Genomic DNA, 26216 nt, shown 5'->3' with positions numbered 1-26216 from the left:
GGTTTCTTCGTTGTTAACTTCCATAGCCTCCTCTACCCTTCTCCTATAATATCACTCATCACATTTTTTTTTAAATTACTGTTTTGTATTTTCCATTAGGGTGTAAACTTCATTGATGTTCTTGGGGCCCTACAGACTTCCTCTCTCAGGTATGGATACTTCTTTTCTTCCCTTTGAGTGGACATCCAGAGGATCTTAGGATTTAGGCTTTTTCCAAGTTGGGGACTATTATCTTTGAGGTAACTTTTGCACATTGGAAGCTTTAGGGATTGATTAGGAGTGGCCTTATACCTTTCTAAGGATAAGCTAAAAGTCAGAAACTAAAAAGGAAAGGAATAATAAAATGCCTCATTAAATTAAAAACTTCTATATGCAAAATAAACAACAACAGGGACTTCCCTGGTGGTCCAGTGGTTAAGAATTCGCCTTCCAATGCAGGGGATGTGGGTGCGATCCCTGGTTGGGAAACTGAGATCCCACATGCTAAGGGGCCACTAAGCCCTCACACCACAACTAGAGAGAAGCCCACTGCAACAAAGAGCCGCAAAAAGGACCCAGTGCAGCCAAAAACAAAAAACAAAAAAAACCAACAACAATAACACCCCACCAATATATCAAGACAAATGATAAACTGGAAAAAAATATACAACATAAATTATAGATGAAAAAGGATTAATAAAAAGAGTACTTAAAATCAATAAGAGAAAGGTGGACACCACGTGGATAAAAGAAATGAACAGGCATTTCAAAAAAGAAGATAAACTAATCTCAGAAAATATTAAAAAATGTTTAACTTCACTAGTAACTAAATAAATGCAGATTAAATTAACATAATACCATTTTTGCTTATTAAATTGGCAAAGATTAAAAAGTTTCATCCTAATGTGTTGATAAGAGCATGAAGAAATAAGTAATCTGGCAATAAGCATAAAAATTGAAATATGCATACTTTTTATCCAGAGATTCTACTTTTAGGAATATATCCTAAGAAAATGATCAGACAATTGACAAAGGTGAATTTATAAAGATGTTCTCTGTAAGTGTTGTTTATAATACTGAAAAGCTGGAAACGATCTAATTAGACAACCAGAGGTTGGTTAAATAAAATATGATACATCCCTGCAATGGAATACTAAGTAGCTATTAAAAGTGGTGCTATGGATCTATATTTACTGACACAGAGCACTATCTATAATAAATGAAAAAGTGAAAAAGAAAGTCACAAGCTAGCATGTTAACATAATCCTACTTTTATAAAATTTTTGTCAACTTACCTATCTACTCATAAAAAGAATCTCGAAGGATATATGCCAAAATATTAATAGTTCTCTCTGGGTAGATGTTTCACTATCTTTCCCTGCTTAAAATCATGGCAACTAGCCAGTCCTCCCCAGGATTCTCTGGCGTAGGGTTTGATGTCCCCTCAAGTGGGTCACAGAGGACCTCAGAGATAGCCAGTACTAGGTTTCCTGATTGATGCAGTCGTAGACTCACTGGTACTCCAGACTTTACCTATTTTATTCACTGCTGTGTCCTTTGTGTCTATAACTGCCTGGCACGTAGTAGGCATTCAATAAATATGTGTTGAATTAATGTATCATATCAGAGCACCAATTCTATTAATGATCAAGCATATTTAAACATTATTTTGATAAATTAAACCCAGAATGCAAAATTCACAAAAAGTTTAGATAATGTAAGATTCCTAAATACGTTATACTCTCTATTCACCATTACGATGCTGGGGCCAGAAGTTTATTTTCTTCTATCATTTGTCTCCTTTCCCAGAAGAGTCTGAGAAGCAGTGAATAATATCTTTGTGCAAGGCCTTTTCCACACCCTTCTGAGGCTAGGTATTACAATCTCTAACTCACAGACGAGAAAATGAAGGTTTGGCGTTGCTCAAGGTCACACAGTTAAAAAGCAGGGGAATCGGGACCCAAATCCAGGCCCATTTGTCTCCAAAACTCATCTGTGGCTTTGAGAGGTACAAAGTAAGACAATGAAAAGGACATTGCAGGTCTGTGACAGCTAACGTCTGTGCTTCCTAACAAGTCACCACCACTTAGCCCTGAGCTCCCATGTCTAAGAGGTGCTTTTTCTTAACCCTTGGAGAATCCAGAGGATGATTTGTCACCAGGGTTATTAGCATTTCTCCCTGGATATCGACAGCTTGTCTTTCCTCCCTCCAACCAGTGACTGATTTCTTCAAATGCTCGCCAAATACGGCCCAAGTCACCATGGTAAACGTATTGACAGAATCATATTAAAAGCTACTGAGCATTTACAGGGTTGTAAGTTATGCAAGGGAGGAACAAGATAAGAAACACAGGGAAAGAAAACAGGTTCAATCAGCAGTGACAATTACTTATTTAGAAGCTGCTGGTTGGAACAGTTTTTTAAATATACTTTAATTGCTAATTATGGTTTCTTCAGGAGAGTTGCTTCACCTTAAAGCTAATCATTAATATTTCAGCTGCTCAGCATAGAGACTGTGTACATGCCGTAGACCTACCCAGAGCCGTGTCTGCAGTTAGCATCTGCTGCTGGCTCTGAGACAGAGTCTACTGCGTTGGTTGGTTTCCTACCCCAAACTCAAAGTCGCCTAGTCCACTTACCTTAAGAGAGCAGATATTTAAGTCCTTATTTCTCTAAAGATTGAGGCTGGTTCAATAAGCAAAATTCTGCTCTAAGCCACCTAGACAACTGACAATTTTTCAAAGGAATGACCTATCTTTTCTAAGTTAATTTACACCTTTTATTGGGGGACATAAGTGTTGCCTTAGGCAAGGTAGAGAATACAGAAGAGTTTGTTTTCGGCTTCTAATTCCCTGGGTACTCCGATGTGAACCTTATAACAAATAAGGTCAGCTTCCAGGCCCGGGAGGTACTGAGGGTAAACAGGCGCGAGGACGCCGGGGTCCCCGTGTGGGAGTATATTTGGTGTAGCCCCTTCTCCCGTGTTTCCAACTTCACATGCTTCTTAAGGAGAATCTAATCCTCACGGGAGAGTTGAATCTGTTCATTTGCAGGCATCTCATCAGCACCCTGCTTTGTGGAGGGCTGTTTGATGTCCCAAGGAAAAGACTTCGAAGTCTTTTAAAGCCTTTTTGATGTGAACCAGAAAATCACGTTTTGTCAAGAGTGCACTCAACTTGAACCTCAAAAGGTTCAGGACTCAGAAACCACACGGTTCAAGTGGGATTTAAACTGGGCAAAATCACTTCCTTGTCTTCCCTGGCAAGTCCCTCCCCCTGGCCTTTGTGCTAACAGTTTCTCTACACTGTTGGGCCTTTTTCCTCTCTCTCTTTCTCTCTCTCTCTCTCACACACACACGCACACACACACACACACATACACACATATCTTGGCAAGAAAACCTTAAGAGAAAGAAAAAATATATCACCCCTAAAGAGGTGGCTCTCTCCTCTCTGAGGATAAATGCTGTCTCCAGCTCCACCCTGCCCTCAAAGATTCTGAATGGCCATTGCTGCAGTCCCAGAGGCCTGGAATGCTCTAGGTGAGGGTGAAATGATTTACAGAGCCAAACAGCTATGATTGCATCCTTAAGTGAGGCATTTAACTAGGTACAAGACTAGAGCTCCCTGTGCTCCGTGGAGCTTTTGCAGAGAAAACTGGAAACTTGCTTTGGGGAGTAGCTACTTTGCGTGGAAGGAAGCACATACCTTAGGACTTCACTGTCCCACTTGGAAATGAAGGGACAGGAGATATGACTCTTCCTAAAATCAAAGGGAAGAACTGAGCTGAGAGAATAATCTAACCCTAACTTTCTCTTTCCAGAGTTCTCTTCTGATTTTTCCTCATTAGACTTGAAAATCCAGTTACTCAAGAGCCAGTGAAAGTTTAGATTCACGAGACAGAATCTCAATTGTGAAAAGATCCAAAGTGTTCCTCACACCCTAAGGAGTCTCAGATGCCCTGTCCCCATGGCTGGAACCACGTCAAAGCCCCAGTGACCACTGTCTCACGTCCTGCTAACCATAATAGTCACTATTTATTGAGTGGCTACCGCAGATCAGGCACCACGCTATAAATACATTATCTCATTTAATTTGTTCAAAAAAACAAAAAGGTGAGTCAGCTCACTCCCATTTTGCAGACATGAAAACTGAGGCTCAGAAAAGTTTAAATGACCTGCCCCAAAGCAGCTCAGCTAATAAGTGCTTGAGCTGTGACTAAAATCCAATCTGTTGAGCATCAAAGTCAGTGGTTCTTGGCTTAACACCATGTTACTCAGCATCTGTCCTGTTGCAGTTTTGGTTTTGTTTTGTTTTGTTTTAAGACACTTAGTGCTGTATAAATTTATTTATTTAGTATTTATTAAGTACCTACTATGGGAAAGGCATTGTGGATATTTCAAGAAGTGTAAGACAGACATGCTTCCTTCCCCCTCTCTCACTGTGACACTGCAATGGCCTTTTTACAGTGGTCCTCTTTTACTGACACTTACCCTCCTTCAGTCGGTTATTCACATAGCAGCCCGAGTAATCTTTTTAAATGATAAATGACAACAAGGTACATCTCCCTGTTTAAACACTCTGCGGCCTCCTGTTGCATCTAGAATAAAATCCAAACTCTCTGTGACCCTAAAGATTCGCGGAGGTCTAGCCCCTCTCCATTTCATCTCTTGCTGCATCCCCCCAAGTTCACCCCATCCAAGCCCTCAGACCTTCTCTCTGCTCTTTAAATGTGCCAACACACCTTTCTTCCAACACTTATGTGGTTGTCACCTGCTCATCACTCATATTTCAATTCAGACATCACCTCCAGAGGTATACCAGGCATATTTGACACAGCGTATCATTTTTACATTTTTTATGACATAATCAGTCATAAAGCTATTTTCTTGATTAATTCTTTAGCTTTAACATAAGTGATTAACAATATTAAAGGAATGTTTTATTTTTAGAGATATTCTAGTTTAGTAAACTATTTACTAAGTGAATTAAAATTTGCACAGACCAAACAAAAATGTCCCACCCCTCATTCACAGCTTGTTTCACTGTTCCAAAATTTAAACATAAATAAGAACTCCAAGTGGTCACAAAGAATGGCAGAATTGAAATCACTCAATTTATGCTTCCTCCTCTTTATAATTAATGTGCTCTCATTGTTCACTTTGAATCTACTGTTCATATGCAGGAATATGCAGTATTACAGGACTTGGGTACTGCATATTCCTGCATATGAATACGGATAGAAACTGTGTCCTAAGTGAGCCCAGTTGCTTCTGAGCTGTTAGGCACTTACACTTGAAGCGAGTCTGCAGATGTCGTGGCCCACAGTGTAACTGGAAGTTCTCCCAATTCTTCCTTACAGAATGCAGTGTTTATTAAAGAATAAATAATAAAAAAGATGTACATTTGAAACTTACATATGTATTATTAAAACTCAATAACCACAGCAATTTTTCAGAACTTAGACCAACAAAAGAGATTTTCGGGGAGAAATATTTTATACTCAACGTTGTTTAAAACTGTCAGCATGTGATGGTATTTAAAAGCAAGCAAACTTTTAGTTGATTGTTGTTTTAAAATTCCTCTACAGGGTAATATAGCACCCTACTCCCCTCACCTGCACACTTCACTCTCTATCAATCATGATAAAAAAAAATAAGTGCTGCAATAAGGGGAAACACCAGGTATTATGGGAACAAAAACATGGTTGAAGAAGTAGAAAAAGAACCAAGGGAGTATCATGTCCCAGAAGCCAAGGGAGGGGAATTCCAAGAAGGATGAAGTCATCAGTTGTATCTAGTACTACAGAGGATCCCTCCTCTGAACTGGGTGCCAAGGCCAACTGGGCGCAGGGCCTAGAGAGCTCCTTCCACTACATGGAAAGGTAAAACCAAGTCCTCCTTCCTCTGGCTGGCATGTAAACTAATTCAGAGGGAACATTTCTTATACGTGGTCTTAACCATTTCTTACCATCAGTGGCAGAAAGACAGATGTGGACATATATTGAGCCAATGGCAGGTCTGTGTTTTCTAGACCCTAATGCTGCAAAGAACTGCCAATGGCCACCAATAGCCCTCATGGTACATGGAGGAAAGGGACCCCACTTAGAGGATGGCAAGGGATGGAGTCTTCTGGCCTGCTTCTACTTGGCTGCAGTGCCGACGTGAGGGGCAAATCTCATAGAAATGGCCATAAACGGAGCTAGTTAAGTGGGAATCCACATACCCTTCACATCTGCACTCTGTCCACCCCACCCTGCTCATCTGAAGAAAGCAGCAAGCATTTGACCACCTTTAAGTCTCTTCATTTTTGAAACTCCTTCACCATATAGCTCCTGGACCAGTCTGTACTTTTTGGACGTTGAAACTGAAACAACCGTCAGTTAAACTTTTTTACAAACTAATTCAGAAAAGAAAATTAATTTAATAAACAACAACAAGAAATCAGACACTTGTCCAGCAATTGTGACTGTACATCTCATCCCACTTGGCCGTTTGAAAGAAATGGAACCAATTAGTAATTAGTTCTAGAACCAGACGAATCATTCAATTTTATCAATTCATCTCTCTAAGATTCAATCTTTAGATGCTAGGCTATGGACCTTTCCCATAAAATAGTCTTCCAAATTGTCTTTTTTAAAATAAATCTTTTAGAATAGTTTTTAGATTTACAGAAAAGTTGCAAAGATAGTACAGAAAGTTCCTATATTCCTCACACTCAGTTTCCCCTATTATTAACATCTTATTTTAGTATGGTACTTCGTCATAACTAATGAGCCAATATTGATACACTATTATTAACCAAAGTCCATACTTTTTATTTGGATTTCTGTAGTTTTTACCTAGCGTCCTTTTTCTGCTCCAGTACTTCCACGTTATCTGTTTTAAATTATAAACCAGATTTTTAAATTATAAAAATAGTACATGTACAGGGCTTCCCTGGTGGCGCAGTGGTTGAGAGTCTGCCTGCTAATGCAGGGGACACGGGTTCGAGCCCTGGTCTGGGAGGATCCCACATGCCGCGGAGCGGCTGGGCCCGTGAGCCACAGCTGCTGAGCCTGCGCGTCTGGAGCCTGTGCCCCGCAGCGGGAGGGGCCGCGATGGTGAGGGGCCCGCGCACCGCGATGAAGAGCGGTCCCCGCACCGCAATGAAGAGTGGCCCCTGCTTGCCGCAACTGGAGAAAGCCCTCGCACGAACCGAAGACCCAGCACAGCCAAAAATAAATAAATAAATAAAATGATGAATCTGAGACACAGAGAAGGTGAATAACGCTTCAAAAAAAAAAAAAAAAAAATAGTACATGTACATGCTAACTATTCAAATCCCACAGAAGAGCGTAAAATAAAAAGTACTACTCCTGGACTTCCCTAGTGGCGCAGTGGTTGAGAATCTGCCTGCCAATGCAGGGGACACGGGTTCGAGCCCTGGTCTGGGAAGATCCCACATGCCGCGGATCAACTAGGCCCGTGAGCCACAATTACTGAGCCTGCGCGTTTGGAGCCTGTGCTCCGCAACAAGAGAGGCCGTGATAGTGAGAGGCCCGTGCACCGCGATGAAGAGTGGCCCCTGCTTGCCGCAACTAAAGAAAGCCCTCGCACAGAAACGAAGACCCAACACAGCCAAAAATAAATAAGTAAATAAATAAATAAACTCAAAGTTTTAAAAAAAAAAGGTACTACTCCTACTTTCCATCTCGGTCATACTCCTCAAAGGAAACTACTGTCAACAATTAATTTTGCACCCTTTCAAAAGTTCTGCATGCAAATATCAATATAAAGATATATACGTATCTTCTTCTCTATACAAAGGGGTCATATACTTCTCTGTACCTTGTTTTACATATAAGCACATATGGCTCTAACTCATTTTTAAAAACCACTACCTAATATTCTTTATACAGATGTATCATAATTTATTTTATCAATTCCCTATCAATCTACATTTAGGTTGCTTCTGTTTTTTCAAATTACAAACAATCCTATAAAGTACATACATCTTTAGGTACTCGACCAAATATATGTAGGATAATTTCTTATTGTTGAATCTCATCAAAGGATATTTGCATTTAAAACTTTCATAGGCAAATAGTGCTAACCTGCCCTCCAAAGAGACTGTACCACTTTACGCTCCCACCAATGATGTGTACAGGACCCTGTCTCCCCATACCTTCACCAACAATGGCTGTGTTATCAAACAAAATATGTGTAATTCCTTGAAATGCTTCAAAATTTCCATCGTCTTCCTGCCTCCATCTTCAAGTTTTCTTTCCCTCTTTTTAGCTTTCTGATCACTTCTGGTTTTCTTCCTGCCTCCTCTGTGAAGTCTGTCCTGTACTTTTTCTACACTTACACTCGTGATTCCCTTCCCTCAATTCTCCGACAGCCCCATTTTTCCTGCTCACAAAGTTCCCTTAAAGTTTCTCTGCAGCTGACCGTGATTCAGTAAAAAACAGACACTCTTCTGCTCTCCAACCTGCTGGCCCTCCTGAAGCAAGAAAGAATGTTAATAGGGAAACCCGAAAATCTTTAATCTGGGTCCAAATAGCAGAAGGAAGAAATTCATCTTGGCATAACTCTGAGGAAAAACATCAAGAAGAATTCTGCATTGTTTCCTTGTTAGAACTGAATCTGTTATTTTTTCCTACATTCCACACCTGGATTTCCTGCCTTTGAATCAATAGTTCTTAATTTTTATTCATTACTGTTTTTTGTGTGTGTGGCTATAATGGGAGTGGAGGCAAAAGTTAAGGTGGAAGGAAAGAAAGGAAAAAAATCCCAAAGTGGTTGATTGAAGAGCAGGAACAAATGGGCAGGAAGGATAGTGGGGAGAGGGCAAAGCACAGCTCAGGGAAAAAGGCCAACTTCTTAAGTCTGCTAAGAAATGTTCTTTACTTTAGCTCCATTACCACTCCCTTCATTCCTGAGCTCTGAAAACAGAATCACAGGGCAGGAATGGCTTGGAGGGAGGGGCAGAGTGGAAGGGGGACTGAGAGCATCCTATGCCTCTAACTGCACCCCACCCCCACTGCCCCCAACTTCTTATCCAGCGAAGCTCTATGCACCATCAAGAATCAGCTTAATAGAATAAACCACTTAGGGCTGAGGCTCAGAGAAAGTCAAAGAGCCCACAATCTCCTTGCCTATTAAGCTTCTTAGAAGTTAGAATGCTGCTAAAGAAAGTGATATTGTGGCCATGCTACTTAGAAAGAACACAAGGATGCTAAGTTGGGAAGAGGGAGGCCAGTTTGGGGGTTTATGAGCATCAATCGATTGTTAACTACAGATGATGGGGCAGGGGGTGGATACAGGAGTGGGAGCAAAAGTGGCCAGCCATGAGAACAAGTGTTCTAGGAAGTCTTCAAGTTGAGATTGAGGAGAAGGGTTTTTTTGTTTTTTTGTTTTAAGTTAATTAATCATTTATTTTTGGCTGTGTTGGGTCTTCGTTTCTGTGCGAGGGCATTCTCTAGTTGCGGCGAGCAGGGGCCACTCTTCATCGCGGTGCACGGGCCTCTCACTATCGCAGTCTCTCTTGTTGAGGAGCACAGGCTCCAGATGCACAGGCTCAGTAGTTGTGGCTCACGGGCCAAGTTGCTCCGCGGCATGTGGGATCTTCCCAGCCCAGGGCTCGAACCCGTGTCCCCTGCATTGGCAGGCGGATTCTCAACCACTGCGCCACCAGGGAAGCCCGAGGAGAAGGGTTTTTGTAGAATGTAAGAATGGGATGAGAATCTAGATAGTGAAAAAGGAATTTTTTTCCCTTAGTATAAAGGGGAAAACACAGTCTTAAGCTTCAGGTAAGTAATTAAATAATAAGAAAAATAAAGCAACCTGCAATAGTTCCTTCCTAGCTCAAATTTCCCAATGATTCTAGGCATTCTACCACTCCCTCATCCTCTCCCCAATATAGCTGGCCCACAGACTTTGCTATTTGAGTGGCTGGCAGGGCAGAGGCCAACAACAAGACTAACCAAGCCCTTTATCCCAAAAGAAAATCCTGATGGTTCACTGTCCTTTCCAGGGTAAGAGTTCTAGTTATTTCCACCCTATGCCTTTGAGGGCAGTTAAAAAGGGGGGTCACCAGGTGAGTTCTAGTCCTTTGTGCCCCAGCCCCATTTAACTGGAGCCAAGAAGGAAGGACAACATTGTGGGTACCAGCTCCTTAATATCAATTGGGAATTCTTTTGGCTATAGAAAGACCTGTCACAAACTGTACAAACCCATAAGAGATCAGGGCTCACCAGAGTTCACTGTCCCCGTAACGTTATCAAGAGTAGAGGCAGGGGGTCACGGGAAGATCCTGGTTCAAGAGACTTCAGATCTGTGCCCAAGCCCCTGTAATAGTGATTCTAGCTAACTCATATTAAAGCCTTACTTTGTGCCAGGGCCTGTTCTTAGGACTTGATTTGCATTTTATATGAACACATTTAATCCTTGTAACAACCCTAGGGGATTGATACTAGTGCTGATTCCACTTTATCCTGAGGAAACTGGGGCACAGAAAGATGAGATGAAGCTGTCCTGTCTCAGAGTTAGGTCTTCTGAATTGTGGTATCTGTAAAGTGCGAAGTATCCCAAAGGCAGGCACTGCACCGTGAGAAGCACTAGGACTTAGCAGACACTAAAGCATCCTCCCCCTTCCATCAAGGGGTACATTTGACAAACTGTTTTTTGTTTTGTTTTGTTTTGTTTTGTTTTAGATCATAACTAGTACGTTCCAGGCAACACTCTAGGTACTGAGAACAGAGATGAATAAGACACAGATCTCACCTCACAGAACTCACAGTGGAGACAGGGTGACAAAGCCTCGTGAGCAGCCAACAGATTGTGCCTAACAGCTGCTCACTACAGAAGACTTTGCATAAGGACGCAGCCTGACATACATACGTGTGGTACTGAGAACTGTGTCCAGCACAGATGAGCAGATACAAGGATTATTCTTATTCTTATTTCCTCATGAATCTGACCCACAGGCCTCCCTCTCCTGGGGTTTTCCTCCTTCCCATTGACTCTGGAGCCAGACTGCCTGGATTTGAATCTCATCTCTGCTATTTCCTGCTGTTGTGACAATGAGTACAGTGTGTTGCTAAAACGCTCTGGGCCTCAGTTTCCTCATCTGTAAAATGGAAATGGCAATACCTATCTCATAGGAATGTTATGAGGATTAAATAAATGATTGCCTGTAAAGCACTCAGAATTGGGCCTGACACCTAGAAAGTGCTCCAAAGGTGTTACTATTCTTATTAGGAGCGGCCTCTGTGCCTATCTTTGCCCACAGTCATTTCACTCGCAATAAAAAGACTGAATTTAAATGCATCTGGTGTGGTTAGTTTAAGGAGGATAGGAAGTCTCTGGGACTAAATAGGAGGAGAACAGTTCCCTTGGGAAGTTGGAGGAATAACCCTGGAACTTGTTAATTAAGATCTTGTTAATGAATCTGCTTGTTAATGGTCTATTAAATAATCACACAGTGAAGTTTACCGCACAAGTAAAGCCTTTTTCAAATGCTTGCTCTTTCCAATCCTCCTGGCCCAGCCCTGACTTCTAAAGCTCTCCCCTAAGGGAAGGCCCTTCCAAATCCTTCCAAATCTGACAAGGGCCTCTTCATCTTGTCCTACTCGCCTGTAGAGCATGGCTATTCTCACAGCCTAGGAAAGGTCTCCAGGGCAGAAAGCCCTCATCACCTTGATTCTGCCTATCATTCCTTAGGCCGAAGCATTATGCCTCTGAGCCAAAACATTTCCCTCCTCGAAGTAGGATTAGAGTCACTGGCCCTGGAAAACGAAAAATGAAGATGCTCTGAACTTTGCTGAGAAGAAAGGCAGAGCGTACATTCCTTTCAGTGGGAATCTGGCAAGATAAAATTTCAGCTGAGATGTTACAGATCTGTTATAGAAAGGGGCCTGCCAACCTACGTTCACAAAAAGTCTACACAGCTTTTGTCCCAAACTGCCTAGGAAAATAAACAGCTGCAGCCAGTGTCAGGGAATGCAGCCTCTCTTCTGGAGCCAACTTCAAGGATGAAACAGCATGTAAGAGGGCTCCCTCTAGGTTGAACACTCAGGTATTTCATAAACTACTTTAGTCTCCTAAGACCATTTTACTCTTTAGACAGATGTTCTTGAAAGGGGATATATATATATATAATATATATTGTGTGGCCTTTATATGGTTACTTTTAGATAACCAAAACACATCTGTATTATCTTTTCTGATTCAAGAACCCTATAAAGTAGGGCAAAGATTATCTGCCACCTCCCGTTTTATACATGAGGAGCTGGGGCTCAGAGAAACAAAGCAACTTGCCCAAAGTTACACAACTAGCAAATAACAAGTCAGAGCTTCTGGCTCGATGCTCCTGCCCCATCGCTGAGCTGTACCCAACGCCTCTATTCCTTGTCATCACTTCCCACTTGTAAACGTGCCACGAGGTGCCCAGCCCTTGGTGGATCCTGTGCGGTCCTTCAGACTAGGTCAAAGTGGGTAGAGCCAGCTGGCAACGCTCAGCATAACCTGGCCCAGGAAACAGTGGTCCTGGGTTCCCTTACTCTCCCAACAAATGTTTATTGAGCCAGGTGCTACACAAGGAGAAATACTGCATAGAGTCACACAGGGGACAGACATGGGCCCTTGGAGGTGGGACAATTAAGCAAATAATTACAATACAAAGTGATGAGTGTTTAAGAAGGGGGAAGTACGCTGGGAAAAGAACACCAGCCCAAGTCCATTAGCAAGGTTGCCAAGAGCAACCACTAGCGTACAGGTGTCTGCAGCCACCCGAACCTTGAACCAGGCCCCTATTCGCGGCTCATTTAACCTCCTGCCCACTGGCAGCTGCCCCCAGAAGGGTTAAAGCTTGAAGCAGAGAGCCAGCCTGCAGGTGCTGGTGACCGATTCTGACACTGTGAGATTCCTCTAACCCTTCTTTCTTTCCAAATTAGCATTTCAGCAACAGAAGCTTCAGGGGGAAGAGGAGAGAGGAGGCTGGCAAAAAATACTCTCCAGCCCCTTCTCGGCAGTATAACAGCAGTGAGAAGACAAGCTGGCTGGAGCCCAAGGAGCACCAAAGCGCTCACTGGCCTCCCTCACATCTGGCTAAGCACCATGAACCCGTCCGCTGGGCCACCTCAATTACAATGCTGCACCAAGAAAGGGGAGGTCTGCGCCAATACAGTCAGCTGATCGGCAATAAGGGAGGGAGGGGGAAACAACATGAGGAGGAGTGAAGGCAAAGCTGGGAAGGAGGGGCAGCTGCCAGATCCCACCCACGACAGGAGACTGGAGAAGGTACTGCCGTGGGCAAGCCCTGAGCCTTCACCCTTACCAGCCCCGGGCTCCTCAGTGGAGTCCCAGCCTCTCCCTCTCCACTGCCTGGTCCTGACTCCCCTTCCTCCAAAGCCATACTCCTCTGCCAGAGCTTCCCTCTGAGACTCTCACCCTAGAGGAGGGGGTCATAAACTTTAAGGAGAACCACCTGCTCGCTCAATATGCAGATTTCCAGGCCACATTCCCTGTGATTCTGATGAGGAGGTCTGGTGTGGGCCCTGGGAATATGCATTATAAGTAACATTCTCCCCCATCCCCAACCCAGCCTCTCCGCCACCACAACCACAAGTGATCAGGATGCTGGTGGTCCTTAGATCACATTTTGAGAAACCAGCCTTGGGGATTACTCCCTCTCCTGAAATCCCAGAGTCCTATCTGTCTGTTATCTTACATTATTGTTTCTTTTTCACATGTACATCCTAACTACTCACCTTAACCATAAGGCCCTCAAGAAGAGGAAGTATCATCTCCTAACTCTTTGACTCCCCCGCAAACAGCGCAGAGCCCAGGGCTCTACACACAGGAGCTCAGGAAATGCTGTGCATGTAGAGCTACGACAATGGCGATAAGAGGCCGGGGGAAGGAAAACCACAGCAGAGACGGCGGAGTCCCGAGGCCCCGGCTGGAAGGAACTGTTTTTAGGATGCCTACATGAGCCAGGCTGGGACAACGGTTGGCTTCACCTTCTTTTTTTCCTTCTTCGGTAGTCTTGGCACTACTCTCCTAACCTCCCTCGTGCAAGTCAAGTCTGTGCAATGCACCTCCCATAGGAAACTTTGCCAAGAAATCCTGCCAAGAATCCTCGGTGCGATGTGGCTTAGTTTAATGGCCAGGAAGTACTCTAGATCCTGAGATCCATCAGGTCTCCATGCAGGGCAAAGTACATAGCTGAGCATGAACTTTAGTATAAAGCTTAGGGCACTTAATCTATCCCACTAAACATCAACAGGGTCATGGTCCTCCTGCATTCAGCAAATATTTCCTGAGTGTCTACTCCATCCCAAGCATGGTTCTGTGTGCTCATGGGTCTTAAGATATCATATGTCATCAGAGAGTATTTTATAGTGACTGATCTTTAGAAAGTTACTTTAAAAGCAAGACCCTACATGATGCTGGGCCTCAGAACCATATAAGCACCAAATGGACATTCTCAAGAATGCCTGGCTATAGGATGAAATATAATGGAGACCCAAGGTCAGGTCTGAGGCCCTGGTAGAGAGAAATTCTATTCTTACTCACCATCATGAGCAATCCTTGGAAGCTCCGGAGTTCTTTTTTCCGCATTCAGATGCAATACTTGGTCCAGAAAAGCAAACTGCCACACCTAGCCTCTTTGAATAAGTAACTCCTTGATTTTCAGATATCAGCTTAAAGGTCACTCCCACCAGAAAGCTATCCCTGACTCACAGACAAGATAGGTGCTCCTGCTTCTAACCCCATGGTGTTTTATATTTCCCCTATTAGAGTACTTTTCACAACATCCTGCAACTGCTTGTTAAGCTTTCAGCTCCAGTAAGGCAGCAACTCTAATCTGTCTTGCTCATCATCGTATCCCCAGCACCCAGCACAGTGTCTGGAAGGACACAAGTACTTAGGAAATACTGGTTGAATGATTAAATGAATTGATGAGTGTATCATACTTTCTATCAGGTTGGAAACTGAACCATGCCTCCTGTACTCTGCTGCAGTTTTACCCACAACGCCACCAAAAAACACCCAAGATGAAGCAGCACCATTCCTTCTGCAGTGTCAGTATTTTACAGATGTAGATCGGAGGCTCACAGGATCACCCCAGTACAGATTCCAGGAGGCACTTGCCATGATCTGAGATGGACACAACACTCCAAAGTCAATGTAATGTCACCAAGAGCCTGAGAGTTATACCAGCCAGAAGCCACAATGCCAGCCATCACAGACTGGATGGTAAGATCTCGAAATTTCAAGTCATTCAACTTCCAGAGACCCAGCTTTTTCATGAAGAAGATATTAGGTCCTTCAGCAGCAGGTACTCTCTTTGAATAAAGAAACAACCACAATAAAAAGCTACCCACGCCATGATGGGAAACTGGAAGAGGAGGGCAGCATTTGCAACGAGGCACCTCAGCAGTTAGGAAAGGGTTAAGAGCACATGTCTGTCTGGGACCTCTTACCCGTAAATCAGCCTTGACTGCTGCTCAGGCTGAATGAAGCCCCACCAGGTTGGCCTGTCAGGAAGGAAGCCCATGCGTCCAGACTTTTGTTGTTCTAAGGATTTTTTTTTTTTTAATTTTACTGCTCAGGAAGGAAGCTGAAGCCTAGGCCCTAACTGCAGTCCTGCTGATTACTTACCCTCGCATGCGCTGCTGCCTTTACCTCACTATCTACCTCTCAGACCCAACTCTTTCCTTTCCTAGAGTTCCTTCCTATGACTGTGGTATTTGGGCCTAAATCCCAGACTTTCCACCCTTCTTTAAAAACTCAAAATTAAGAATGTTCAGCGTTTCCCTTCCTACATCCCATACGTTTCTGTGTCTGTGTGTGGAAAGGACTGGGGACTGGGAGAGAGGAGTGGGTGCCCTATGATCTACAGAGACATTTTGCCCCCCAGAGCGACTTGAACCCCTTCTCTTAAATGGAGCCATGAAGGAACGGATGGGGATTGAGGTATCAGACAACTGGCCTCCAATGGCTATTTTCTGCTATGTATATATGTGAAGAGAAACCTATATTTAAATAACAGACTCAAATCCAAGGTCCTCAGGCAGAGGGTCAGTCTTTCCCACTCCCATCCTCCTACTCCCCACCTCTCCTACTGATGTGCAGTCATTCTCTGGTGTTCCCAAGCCCCCTGGGGCTTTCTTTCTACAAAGAGAAAAACACTGAGTTTATTTGTGCGCTCAGGGTAATGGACAGCCCTCTTTTACTCCTAGGAGAATGCACACAGACACTATGGAAGAGGCCTATCCCCGCCCAACCCTGCCCTCCCCTTCCCCTGCTAATCTCTCCCCAGCAGCCCCCTGCCCACCACCCCCCCCAGGCTCAGTCCTGCTGCTGTATTTCTCTCCTGACCTACAAGGCCTCTTCAAGCCCCTTCCTAAGCCTCCCCCAAGCAGAGACAATCCATCATGCTGTGGGACTGTGACACACACAGATGGGGGAAGGTTCACAGATTTCTCTCACATAGGCAAGAGGGGAAAAGTGCCTGTATAACTTAAAATCTGAGGACATACTAGAAACTCTGGGACTCTGAATTCTAATACTAGTCAAATACCATTAAAGCAAATCCTATTATATATGGCCCAAATTTCTAGCACACACAAATTGTAATGGCCCATTTATTTCAAATAATATCTGATAATACAAAATTCCAAAATAAGAAGATATGTTGAGATTCAGATTCTCTAACCTGGGCCACTGCCTAGATATCTAATCCTAGTCAAGTCCCTTCCTGACTCAGAGACTCAGTTTCTTTAACTATAATATTACCTTGCTTCTTAATAAAATGAAGGAAGAAAGAGGTCAGAGGGCCACCAGGGCTAATCCTGGTGGATGGATAATAATGCAGGGAGGTGAAGCAGCTGCTATCACAGAAAAGGGCTCTGAGCCTTTCTCCCTCCCTCTTCCACATCACCATAAGGCATGAGTGCGTGAAAGGATCCTACATACATGCTAGTCAGTAATGACCCTGTGCTTGTCTACATCAGTGCTTCTAACAAGGAAGATTATAGCACCAGATTGTCCTTGAAAATAATAATAGTCATTATGTATTGCACACTTAGTATGTGTGAGGAACTGTTCTAAGCATTATCAGTGTGCTTAATCTCATTCAGTCCTTCACAACAACCCTTTTAGGTTGTGTAATTCCCACTTTACAGATGAGAGTACTGAGGCCCAGAGAGGTTAAGCAATTTGCCCAAGGTCACAGAGCAAGTAAGCTAAAGGGTCATGATTTTACTCCAGAGGCTGAACTCATAGCCACTATGTTATATTGCCTCCCCACCTTTGATGTGAAACACCTTCAAGTTGAGGCTCAAAGGGGCAAATACAGTATTTATCCCTCTAACAGGTATTTATTATGCTAGGCCATTCTGACTCAGTGTAGATCAAACTCTGAAAAGCAAGGTCAAGTGAGAGCAATATAGGATCAGCTAGCACCTAAATGGAAATCATATACCTGAATATAAAGCAAAGGTCTCTCCAGGGCTGGCCCTTGCCCCCTCCCTACAGCTTTCTGACTGTCTGCTGCTGTAAGATGGATGCGAAGCCATAAGTCTCAGCCTGCAAATGAATTTCAGTGGAAAAAGACAACCCTCATCTGGTGAGTCACACTAAGGCTTACCGGGCTTGATTTCTCATGAGACTGTACCAAAAGGTTCCTTCTTCACCCATGCAGCTCTAGACTTTCCTAAAGCTCTGTGTCTGCTGAACAGAATGTACTGGATGCAGCACCCTGTCTCCCCCCAGAAACACAACTTTCGTTTCCTCTAGGTCATCTTCACTCAGAACACATTCCACAGAGAAAATTGCCAGTCAAATGTCTGAATTGCCAGATGGTTGTATGTGTCTACAAAACTCCCACATCACTTGTCTGGTTCCAGCTGCAACCAGGATCTAGGTAGAAACTTTTTTTCCTAAAATACACACCCAAAGAAGATCTGTTTTTGTAGACTCCATGATAGGAGATGTAATGCTGTGGGAAAACATTTGGGTAGGGGATAGACTCCAACCTTAGGTTTCTAGAGAGTTAGGAGAGAAAAGCAAATTTTAAATTATTTTTTAAGCTATGAAAGTTTTTTAACCAAAATAACACAATAAATCTGTATTTGAGAAAGGTAATTGCACGTCTCTTAAAAAACTCCTTCCTTACCTCCTCATCAAAACTCAAGGTATATAAATTCTTCCTTTCTTTCCTCAAACCACTACACCTTTGGGATAGCACAGTTTTATGGATACTATCCAGTGCAAGGCTGAAGAGTGGCAAATTGATGAAAACTTAAAGTAAAAATTAGATTATAATCACTGCCATCAATTTATTCAATACGCAACAAACACTTATTGAACGCTTTGCTGTGATTGGTACTGATTTAGTGCTAAAAATTTTTTTAACACTGAAACTAAAATGTGACTGAGATAATAGAAAAGTCTGATCCATTGGGTAAGGCTGGAAGGGCATGAATTACTCCTGTTTACTTAGCATCTACCAGATTGACTGATTCATACTACAGCCTCTCATTTCTCCAGGTCTAAACCCATAGCCCCAACTCAGGACCTCTTCCTGGAAAAGGCACAACAGAGTGACTAAGTAGGTGAAAGTTCTTTTGCAGAAAATTCTCCTCCTTGCCCCAAAGAAAGAGATATTTAGAAATTTCCACTCTGTAGCACACACTTTGAGGTTCCAAAGGATAAAAACACACTCTTTTCAACCACAAATGCCACAACTTAAATGGCATTTTTAAAAAATTTTAAGGCATTTTAGCTGCTATATAGCAATACGTCATCCTTAGGTCTGCAGCTCATCTCTCTTCAGGAGGGGTAAAATGGCACTGGGAAATGTTGCCAAACTGTGTGAAGAGAATATTTAAATCCAAAAATTATTGTTATTTTGGTGTTAAAATCGTGTGGGTTTTACAATAAAATGTAACATCACTCCGAATCTCAAGTATTTATAAAGAGTACATTCCAATATGTGTTCTGATATTTTTTGACCAGAGAGATGTGGCTAAAAAGAGTTAAAAATATGAAAATCCATCATAAAAATATAACTCTATTAAGTGTATTGTCACTCCAAATCTGGAGTATTTACAAAGACTCTATTTCAAAGTGTGCCAATATTTATTAACCAGATGGGTGTAGTTAATAAGGGTTAAAAATAAGATAAACCAATATAAAAATATAATTCTATTTTTTAGTTTCCTCTTCCCTGCCTAATGAGGAAAAGGGGTGGGGAGGGAAAGCAACTTTTGTTATTTGGATACAATGTGTGTTTTTTGTTTTCAAACAAAAAAGGGCCACCAAATAATCAACCTGGGGCCACTGACCGGAAGGCAGCCCCGGAAAACTTCCCGTGGGAAGAGTTCCAGAAATTGCCCGGACATTAACGAGCCCCGCTGTGCTGGCTGCGAGCCTCAGACGGTCAGAGGTGACCGCGACTCGCCTCGCCCGAATACCAGCCATCCTGCCGATTCACGAACCCCGGGACTTGGGAAACATTTCCCGGACTTGAAAAGCAAGGCGGACGGGGAAAACATTTCGAACCTACGTGAGAAACCTCAAAGTCCTCGGATGCCGGTGGCGACGCCAGATCCAGATGCGCGCGTGCACACGTCCATGCCCCCGGCTCGACGCGCCCCGGCGCCCTCCGCGCTCCCTCCTCCCACTCCCGCCTTCCCCCAGCCTCGCCCCCCAAGCTCCCTCCCCGCTCAGTGTCCCCTAGCCTCTTCACTCCGCCACCCGCCCATCTGCACCTCCCGCCGGGTCCCCGATCGCCCCGACCTCCGCGTGGGCGCGTCCCCTCCTCGGCCACAACCCCTCCCACCCCCTCACCCCAACCCCATCTCTCTGCGGCTCGGACGACGTACAGGAAACCGGCCCAGGGCTCGGTTCTCAGTGCGACCCGGGGGCGCTGGGCGTGGAGGGCGGGGCGGGGCGGGGGTGGGGGACCAGGCGGCCTTCGGGTCCCGGCCGCGGGCGGCGGCGGCGGCGCGGTGCTCGCCCGGCCCCGGGGTAGCGCCCGGAGTTCTCCCGCAGCCTCCGAGTCTGGCCGAGCGACGGCGAGGTCATCAACATTTCTGAAACCACTTGAACGCCATCTCCGTGGCGGAGGCTGGGGGTCCTTTTCAAGTGAGCCAACGGGGCCCACTCTGTGGTCCTTCCTCTCCCCTCGCCGGCCTCGCGCCTCTCCGCGCCCCCTCCCCCAAACGATCAATTACTAGCCACCCTTCTGCCGGGAGCGGCGAGGGGCTGGCTGGCGGCCGCGAGGAAACGGCAGCCCGGATCACTTCTGCATGACAATTGATGGGAGGGAGGGCGCGAGGCAAGGAGGGAGGACGGCTGTGGTGTCCGTTTTCTCACCATGGTGATTAGGCATTCCGGCCGTGCGAGGAGGCAGCCGCCGACCAGAGCGGCGCGGCGTGGAGCGAAGGCAGGGGAAGAGCGGGAGCGGGAGCGGGAGCGAGCCCAGCCGCCGGGCGGGCCAGCGGCGCGCCGAGCCAAGCCAAGCCAGGCCAGATGGCTCTGCAGCCATCAGGGACTGCTCCCGTCCAGCCCGGCCCCACTTTAGCTGTGCAAACATTTCTTTATCCCGACAAGACAATTAAACCTAGCAGCATGAAAAGGAGTTTCCATGACTGTGTTGGGGGTGAACAACCAGAAACAACCACACACATCACAGGAGTTCTCGCCCCCTCCTCCCCGACCCACCCCAGATGGGGAGGGAAAAGGGACTCCGCGAGAACCCCGGGAGCAGCTGAGCCGACAACCAGGCTAGGTCTGGGCAATCAGTACAGAGGGCACCATCTGACCCATCTTTCTGGTGATTTCTGCACCCTTTCAGAGTGGTCATCTGCTCCAGCTACAATCCAGAAGTTGAGCCTGGTGACCTGAGAACCGCCCCAAACATTCTTCCCAGCAAGACCAGTTCTCCTAAAAGCCCAGATCAAGGTCGCTACCCAGAGGTAGTTCTGGGTAGTCCCAGAGCCCTTGGGAAGTAGCGCCCCTAACACCATCCCCACTATGTGGCCAGCCCTGCTCATTCCAGGCTGCCCTGGGCCTATGTGGGCTCAGCTGATTTGATTCCTAGGACATAGGGTCTTCAAGAATACGTGCCTTTGTAAAGACACATCTCAGAGTCAAAATACCATCTCTCCTACTCAGGGCTTTTCAAATTTGAATGACTTCGAATATATCGAAGACGAGAGCAAAGCAGAACATCTGGGAACTGCTGTGAGCCACAGGGTTCCCTGCCTACCTGTGAATCTGCCTGACCACAGGGAAGGGCAAAGAAAGAGGGCCACTTGGGGTCAGTGCCCAGTGCCCATCTCTGAGGTGAGCCAGAAGGCAGGGCCCGCCATCACTTCCCAAGGGCAGTTCTGATCCCTCTCAGCCCTCAGGGTGAGCATGCATCCTAGCCAACTCCAACTGCTGTGTCACCCAGACAGGAACTGGGCACAGGAGTGGTCTACAGACAACAATCAGGAAATGCACATGATAAGAGCCAGAGTGCTAAGGGGGTAATAAATGTATAGATTCTAGCACAAGGCAGCAGAGAATACTTATTTTCCCTTTTGTTGTAAAGTTTCCTTAATGAGGAAATGTTTATTTTAAAAGCCCTGGGAAACATATCTGTAGACACTTCATATGTAAGACACACGTGGACTATTCGTAATTGGTCCATAAATTTTCACCTCATTTCCCTGGACAAGGAGCCTTGGAGACGGGTTCAGGGCACGACAATAAACAGGAGTTACCTCAGTCCCCTTCCTGGGGAATCATGCATCCTCCACGAATGGCTTCTCACAAAATACTTCTCCCTTTTTCCAGGGCACATAAGTCAGTCCTGTTGAGTAAAGGCTTCTTTTTTCCATAGAGCCCAACACCTACCTCAGGAATCACCTGTGATGCCAGGTAGATGAACAGGCAAGCAAACTGGAATCATCTACTAGGAGAGACAATACTTTACCCAAATAGCTACATTTCTTTCTACAAAAACACATATTTAATCACAAAAGAAATCCTGCCTATCAGTACCCAGATTTAAGGAAAGAACACGTGTGCATTACACCATGTCTGCAGGCCTCTCTTTCAAATGCTCTCAGATGTGGACATATCTGCATATGGATGCAGTGTGTGAGCAGGGGGAGGCTGCGAGAGTAAAAACTGTCAGTGTTTCCACTGTAAAACTGATTTTTTTCATTGACTTAAAACTCAGTCATAAAACTTCTACTCTAAGTAAGGGACACACACACACATACTCATCCCACCCCGCAGCAAACCCCTAAAGCTACATGCTTATTTAGGAGTTTTACTGCTGTATTTAATTAAAACATTTCTTACATTTTATGAAAAAAATTTTATTTATATGAAAACTGAAAAATCAGTCAACCATATCAAAGATTAACTCTAAATTTTAAGAATTACAAAACCTAAAATATACCCGGTTAAATTCTGGCAATCTGGGCAAAAGCCTCTGTGTCCTATCACTTTGCTCTTTTGAACACTTTCTATCCTCTCTCTTCTTGCCTCCCCACCCCCTCACTGCCCCATCTGCCCCTCAAGCTCTCCCCTTGGAAGCAGTCTTGTATACTGTCACTCGATTATCTGAGAAATATTACTTATTTCAAAACGGTTCTGTAGGGAGGACCTGAAAGGCATCTAGTGGGAATAATCAGGCCTTCTAACAGCCCTTAAATATGTATTTACATAAAACAGACCATAAATATTCCGACACACGTCGGCATATGACAGGAGCCAAGAAAGCTGCAGCAGACTTTGTCATGGTGCCTCTTCGACCCTTCCTTACAGAAAAATGTTTCCCCAGCCTTCCAAAAACTCAAAATGAAAAGCACCAAATGCTCCCCAGTACAACCCTGTGAAGGCTGCTACCCCACCCAAGGGAAGGAAAGGAGAAAGGAGCACAAATCCAGGGTTATCACAGGGTAACATTCTCCTATCCACTTTGTACCTTTATTTCTCATTTAAGATCAGTCACAAATGCAACTCTAGATAATAATGTGAGTGGACAGTCTACACTCACAGACACGCCTACAGGTCTAACGTTTGTGTAAGGGAAAAAAGAGAACACAAAATACTCATTAAAGAAAGCATATTGTAAACAAATAAAAGGGGAAAGGGCTCCAATTTATACAACACTACATCTTGAAATAAAGAAGTTTCCCCACCCTTCTGATCAGAATCTCATTAATTTCAAGGTCAGAACTCCATTTCACTTTGGGAGACAGACTCATTTAATTTTTCTCCACCCGGGCGTATTCCTGTGTGAGGGATCCATCTCCACGGGGGATGGCACCCCTACACAATGCAAACCAGGCAAACAGAAGAGTTATGGCTTTGACACTCAGAGGGGAATGGATATCCACATCTATGAGTGCTGACCTGACTAACAAGCTTCTTCCTGCTCTGGGGGTCTGAGACAGGTTTGGGCTAAAAAATGGAAAAATGGAGACAAGCTGGATTTGTTAGGAGAGAAGAAAGGAATCTTGATCTCCAGGTGTTACTCTGTGGCATGTTAGTTTTAAGAGGATTTCATTTTCAACTTGTATTTGGAGAAAAAAGGAGCAGAATCTGTCACACCCGAACCCAGGACAGTTTTGGCCAGAGGTCAGGTTAGAGCTTGCCTTGATCACTTGCACTTCGACAAATGAAAACTAAACTACACTAAACTAAAACAGACCGACACAACGCCAATCCGTGTTCAGCAAGTATATTCCCAAAGCAGGATCAGCACACACACACACACACACACACACTCACACATCAGCTGTACAGAAAGGGAAAAGGTGGAATAGGAGCTAAAGCAAAAGAGAGAGAGAGAGAGAACGTAGGCAGTTGTGCTGTCAGATAGCAGCCTTCTCCCTTAAGTGGAGAGGTCTTGGGCTTACAGACGCTGACATAAAAGACACACTCGCAACATATTTCAAAACCAAAGAGCGATGGATTTACAAGGCAGGTTGATTTTATGATGACTTTTATTGAAAAGGTACGCTGGGTTTAGGCAGATGCCTTTTAGCGCAGGAAAGTTAACACAGTGCCTAATTCAAGGAGACAGCCTGAGGAAGCAGTGCCGACAGGGGAGAGAGCTGCAATGTCTCTATTACTCTCCTCGGCATCATAAAGAGAAGAGGAAAAAAATGACATTCGTGGTGGTGGTTATAGAGAGGACGGGAGCACAAAAAATAGAGAAGAGGGGAAAGCAAACCTCAGATGTAGTTTTCTTAAGAAAATAAAATGAAGCAAATCTTAGAACAAAGGATCGGGTGGAAAAACACCCTCAGTTCATAAATTCTCACCAGGCTTGAAGAAAACTGCTCTGTGGGGTCTACCCATAGTCCAGAAGCTTCAAAACACAATTATTTTCTGATTATACTAGAGGCGAAGATGGCAGGGTTCAACACTCCTACTCTACAAGTTCCAAGTAAAGGTTTAGCCCCAACTATTAGTGAGTGTAGCCGGAGCCCAGCAAGGCACTTGGAGAACATGACAGAGCTGTTCCCTAAGCAGAAATTAATAATAGTTGTGAGCATCAAATATAGAGCAGCCACACAGGCCAGCTGGGTCTAGTCCTAAAAGGGAGCCCCAGGATAAGCACCCAGAAAACCTGTTAAATCCCAAGACAAGTCGGCTTTCTAACCTTGCCATTGCAAGGAAAACACAGCTGTTTGAAATGCTTTATGGTGATTGACGACACCTTTGTCCTTCTCTGAAAAATAGCCTGATTTGGAGTAGGGCTGAGAGTTGTGAAAAATAAAATCACGTGGAGTCTGCTGGATGTGATACAATGGAAAAACTAAAAAAATAATACCGAGATCAGAGAAACATAATGAGAGTAGCAAGGAGAGGAGGGATGGACGGTTTCTTCGAGCCCCCCAAATTCCCTAGGAACCTACGCTTACTAATGAAATGACATTCACTCCGGTCCATATACGGCACCCCCTCCACTCCAGAGTCCCCAGAGAATAAGCCAATCGTGCCCTGGAGGGAAAGGCAGTGCAGGCCAATGTGCCTCTGGCTACCTTCAGAAAAACATTTCCTACAAGAACTATCAATGCTCATTGACAGGAGACAAGTAAATGTCAGCACTCCACAGCTATTGAATGGGAGGGAGTCGGCCCTTCCCATTACTAGGAGCATGAAAAATGCCACCGACCTGTTGAATCCTATTGTAAGGCAGGGCTTACTGGGGTTAGGGGAGGGCTGCACCAAAGTACTTACATCTGTCATTCCGATCCTCTGGGCTAGATGAGGCTTCCCGATCCGAAATGAGGCCAGAGACAGCAAAAATCTTCTTCCCAGTGTCGTCAACCTTAAGTGAACCGGGGGAGCTAGATGGCAGCTGTGTCCCAAAGTCATATTCCTTGCCATCTGCATCTGAGAAGCGCAAGTGGGGAGACTCTGTGTCATGGCAGTTTTTAAGTCGCTTGGCCGGCGTAAAGGCTGACTGATAACTCTCCCGGTCCTCAGTGGAAGCAAAGGGACGGAAGGCCCCCACTCCACTATGATTCAGCATACTGATTGGGGTGCAATCTAGATTTGGGGGAGCGAACTGCGGGTGGAGGTGTAGTAAAGAAGGGGGAAAATCACGATTGGCAAAAGTGCCCGGCACCCCACCTTGCCGATGGTACATAGAGGCAAAGGTGTAGGAACCATTGGTGAATGGAATATGCACGTCCTTGTCTACCGAGACAGGTACACCGAAGGGTCGTGGCTGCTGACAAGGGATGGAAGCATCACGGCTAGCCTCAGCCGTGGACGCCAGGACCATCAGTGCTGGGGATGCCAGCGGGTTGGGGAGGTAGGATGAGTTCTCCATCTTGAAGGCTGCCCGGTGTAAGTCCATCGGAGTCTCTTTCTATGGCCGACGTCACACAAGAAGCAGTCTTCCCTGGGAGGGAGTGGCACCTGGGATCAGGGCAGGGAATATTACTGGGGAATCATCCCCTTCTAAGACCTGCGGAAACAGCAAAGAGAAAGAAAGAGGGGGGAGGAAGGTCAGGGGGAGGAAAGAAAAGGGAAACCCCAAGTGATCGAAACACCATCCTTCTGGCTTACAGATGCTCGGGCAAGAGACACCACAGGCTTTAGGAGCCAGTGGGCAGTAGCATCAGACCATTTTCATTCAGGAAAATCAATAGACAACTTACTGTGATATACGCGTAGCTGACTTTGGTCCCTACACGTTCCAGGTGAAATGCGCCTGAGCCCA

At 44.9% G+C, this 26216-nt stretch overlaps 1 protein-coding gene across 2 annotated transcripts in view; it reads right to left on the bottom strand.

Moving 5' to 3' along the window:
* The window catches only part of RNF220 (ring finger protein 220), a 216682-nt gene extending 190817 nt beyond the window's left edge, over positions 1-25865 (bottom strand). For both annotated transcript variants that reach the window (XM_057544990.1, XM_028163283.2), the window contains exon 1: positions 25226-25865. In XM_057544990.1, coding sequence (XP_057400973.1) covers positions 25226-25850 — 625 coding nt within the window. In that variant the 5' untranslated portion in view covers positions 25851-25865. The remainder of the gene's footprint in view (positions 1-25225) is intronic.
* Positions 25866-26216: the final 351 nt, after the last annotated feature.

This window comes from Balaenoptera acutorostrata, chromosome 1, assembly GCF_949987535.1.
Source record: "Balaenoptera acutorostrata chromosome 1, mBalAcu1.1, whole genome shotgun sequence".
NCBI classification, from domain to species: domain Eukaryota; kingdom Metazoa; phylum Chordata; class Mammalia; order Artiodactyla; family Balaenopteridae; genus Balaenoptera; species Balaenoptera acutorostrata.
This window is presented reverse-complemented; position numbering and strand designations above follow the sequence as displayed.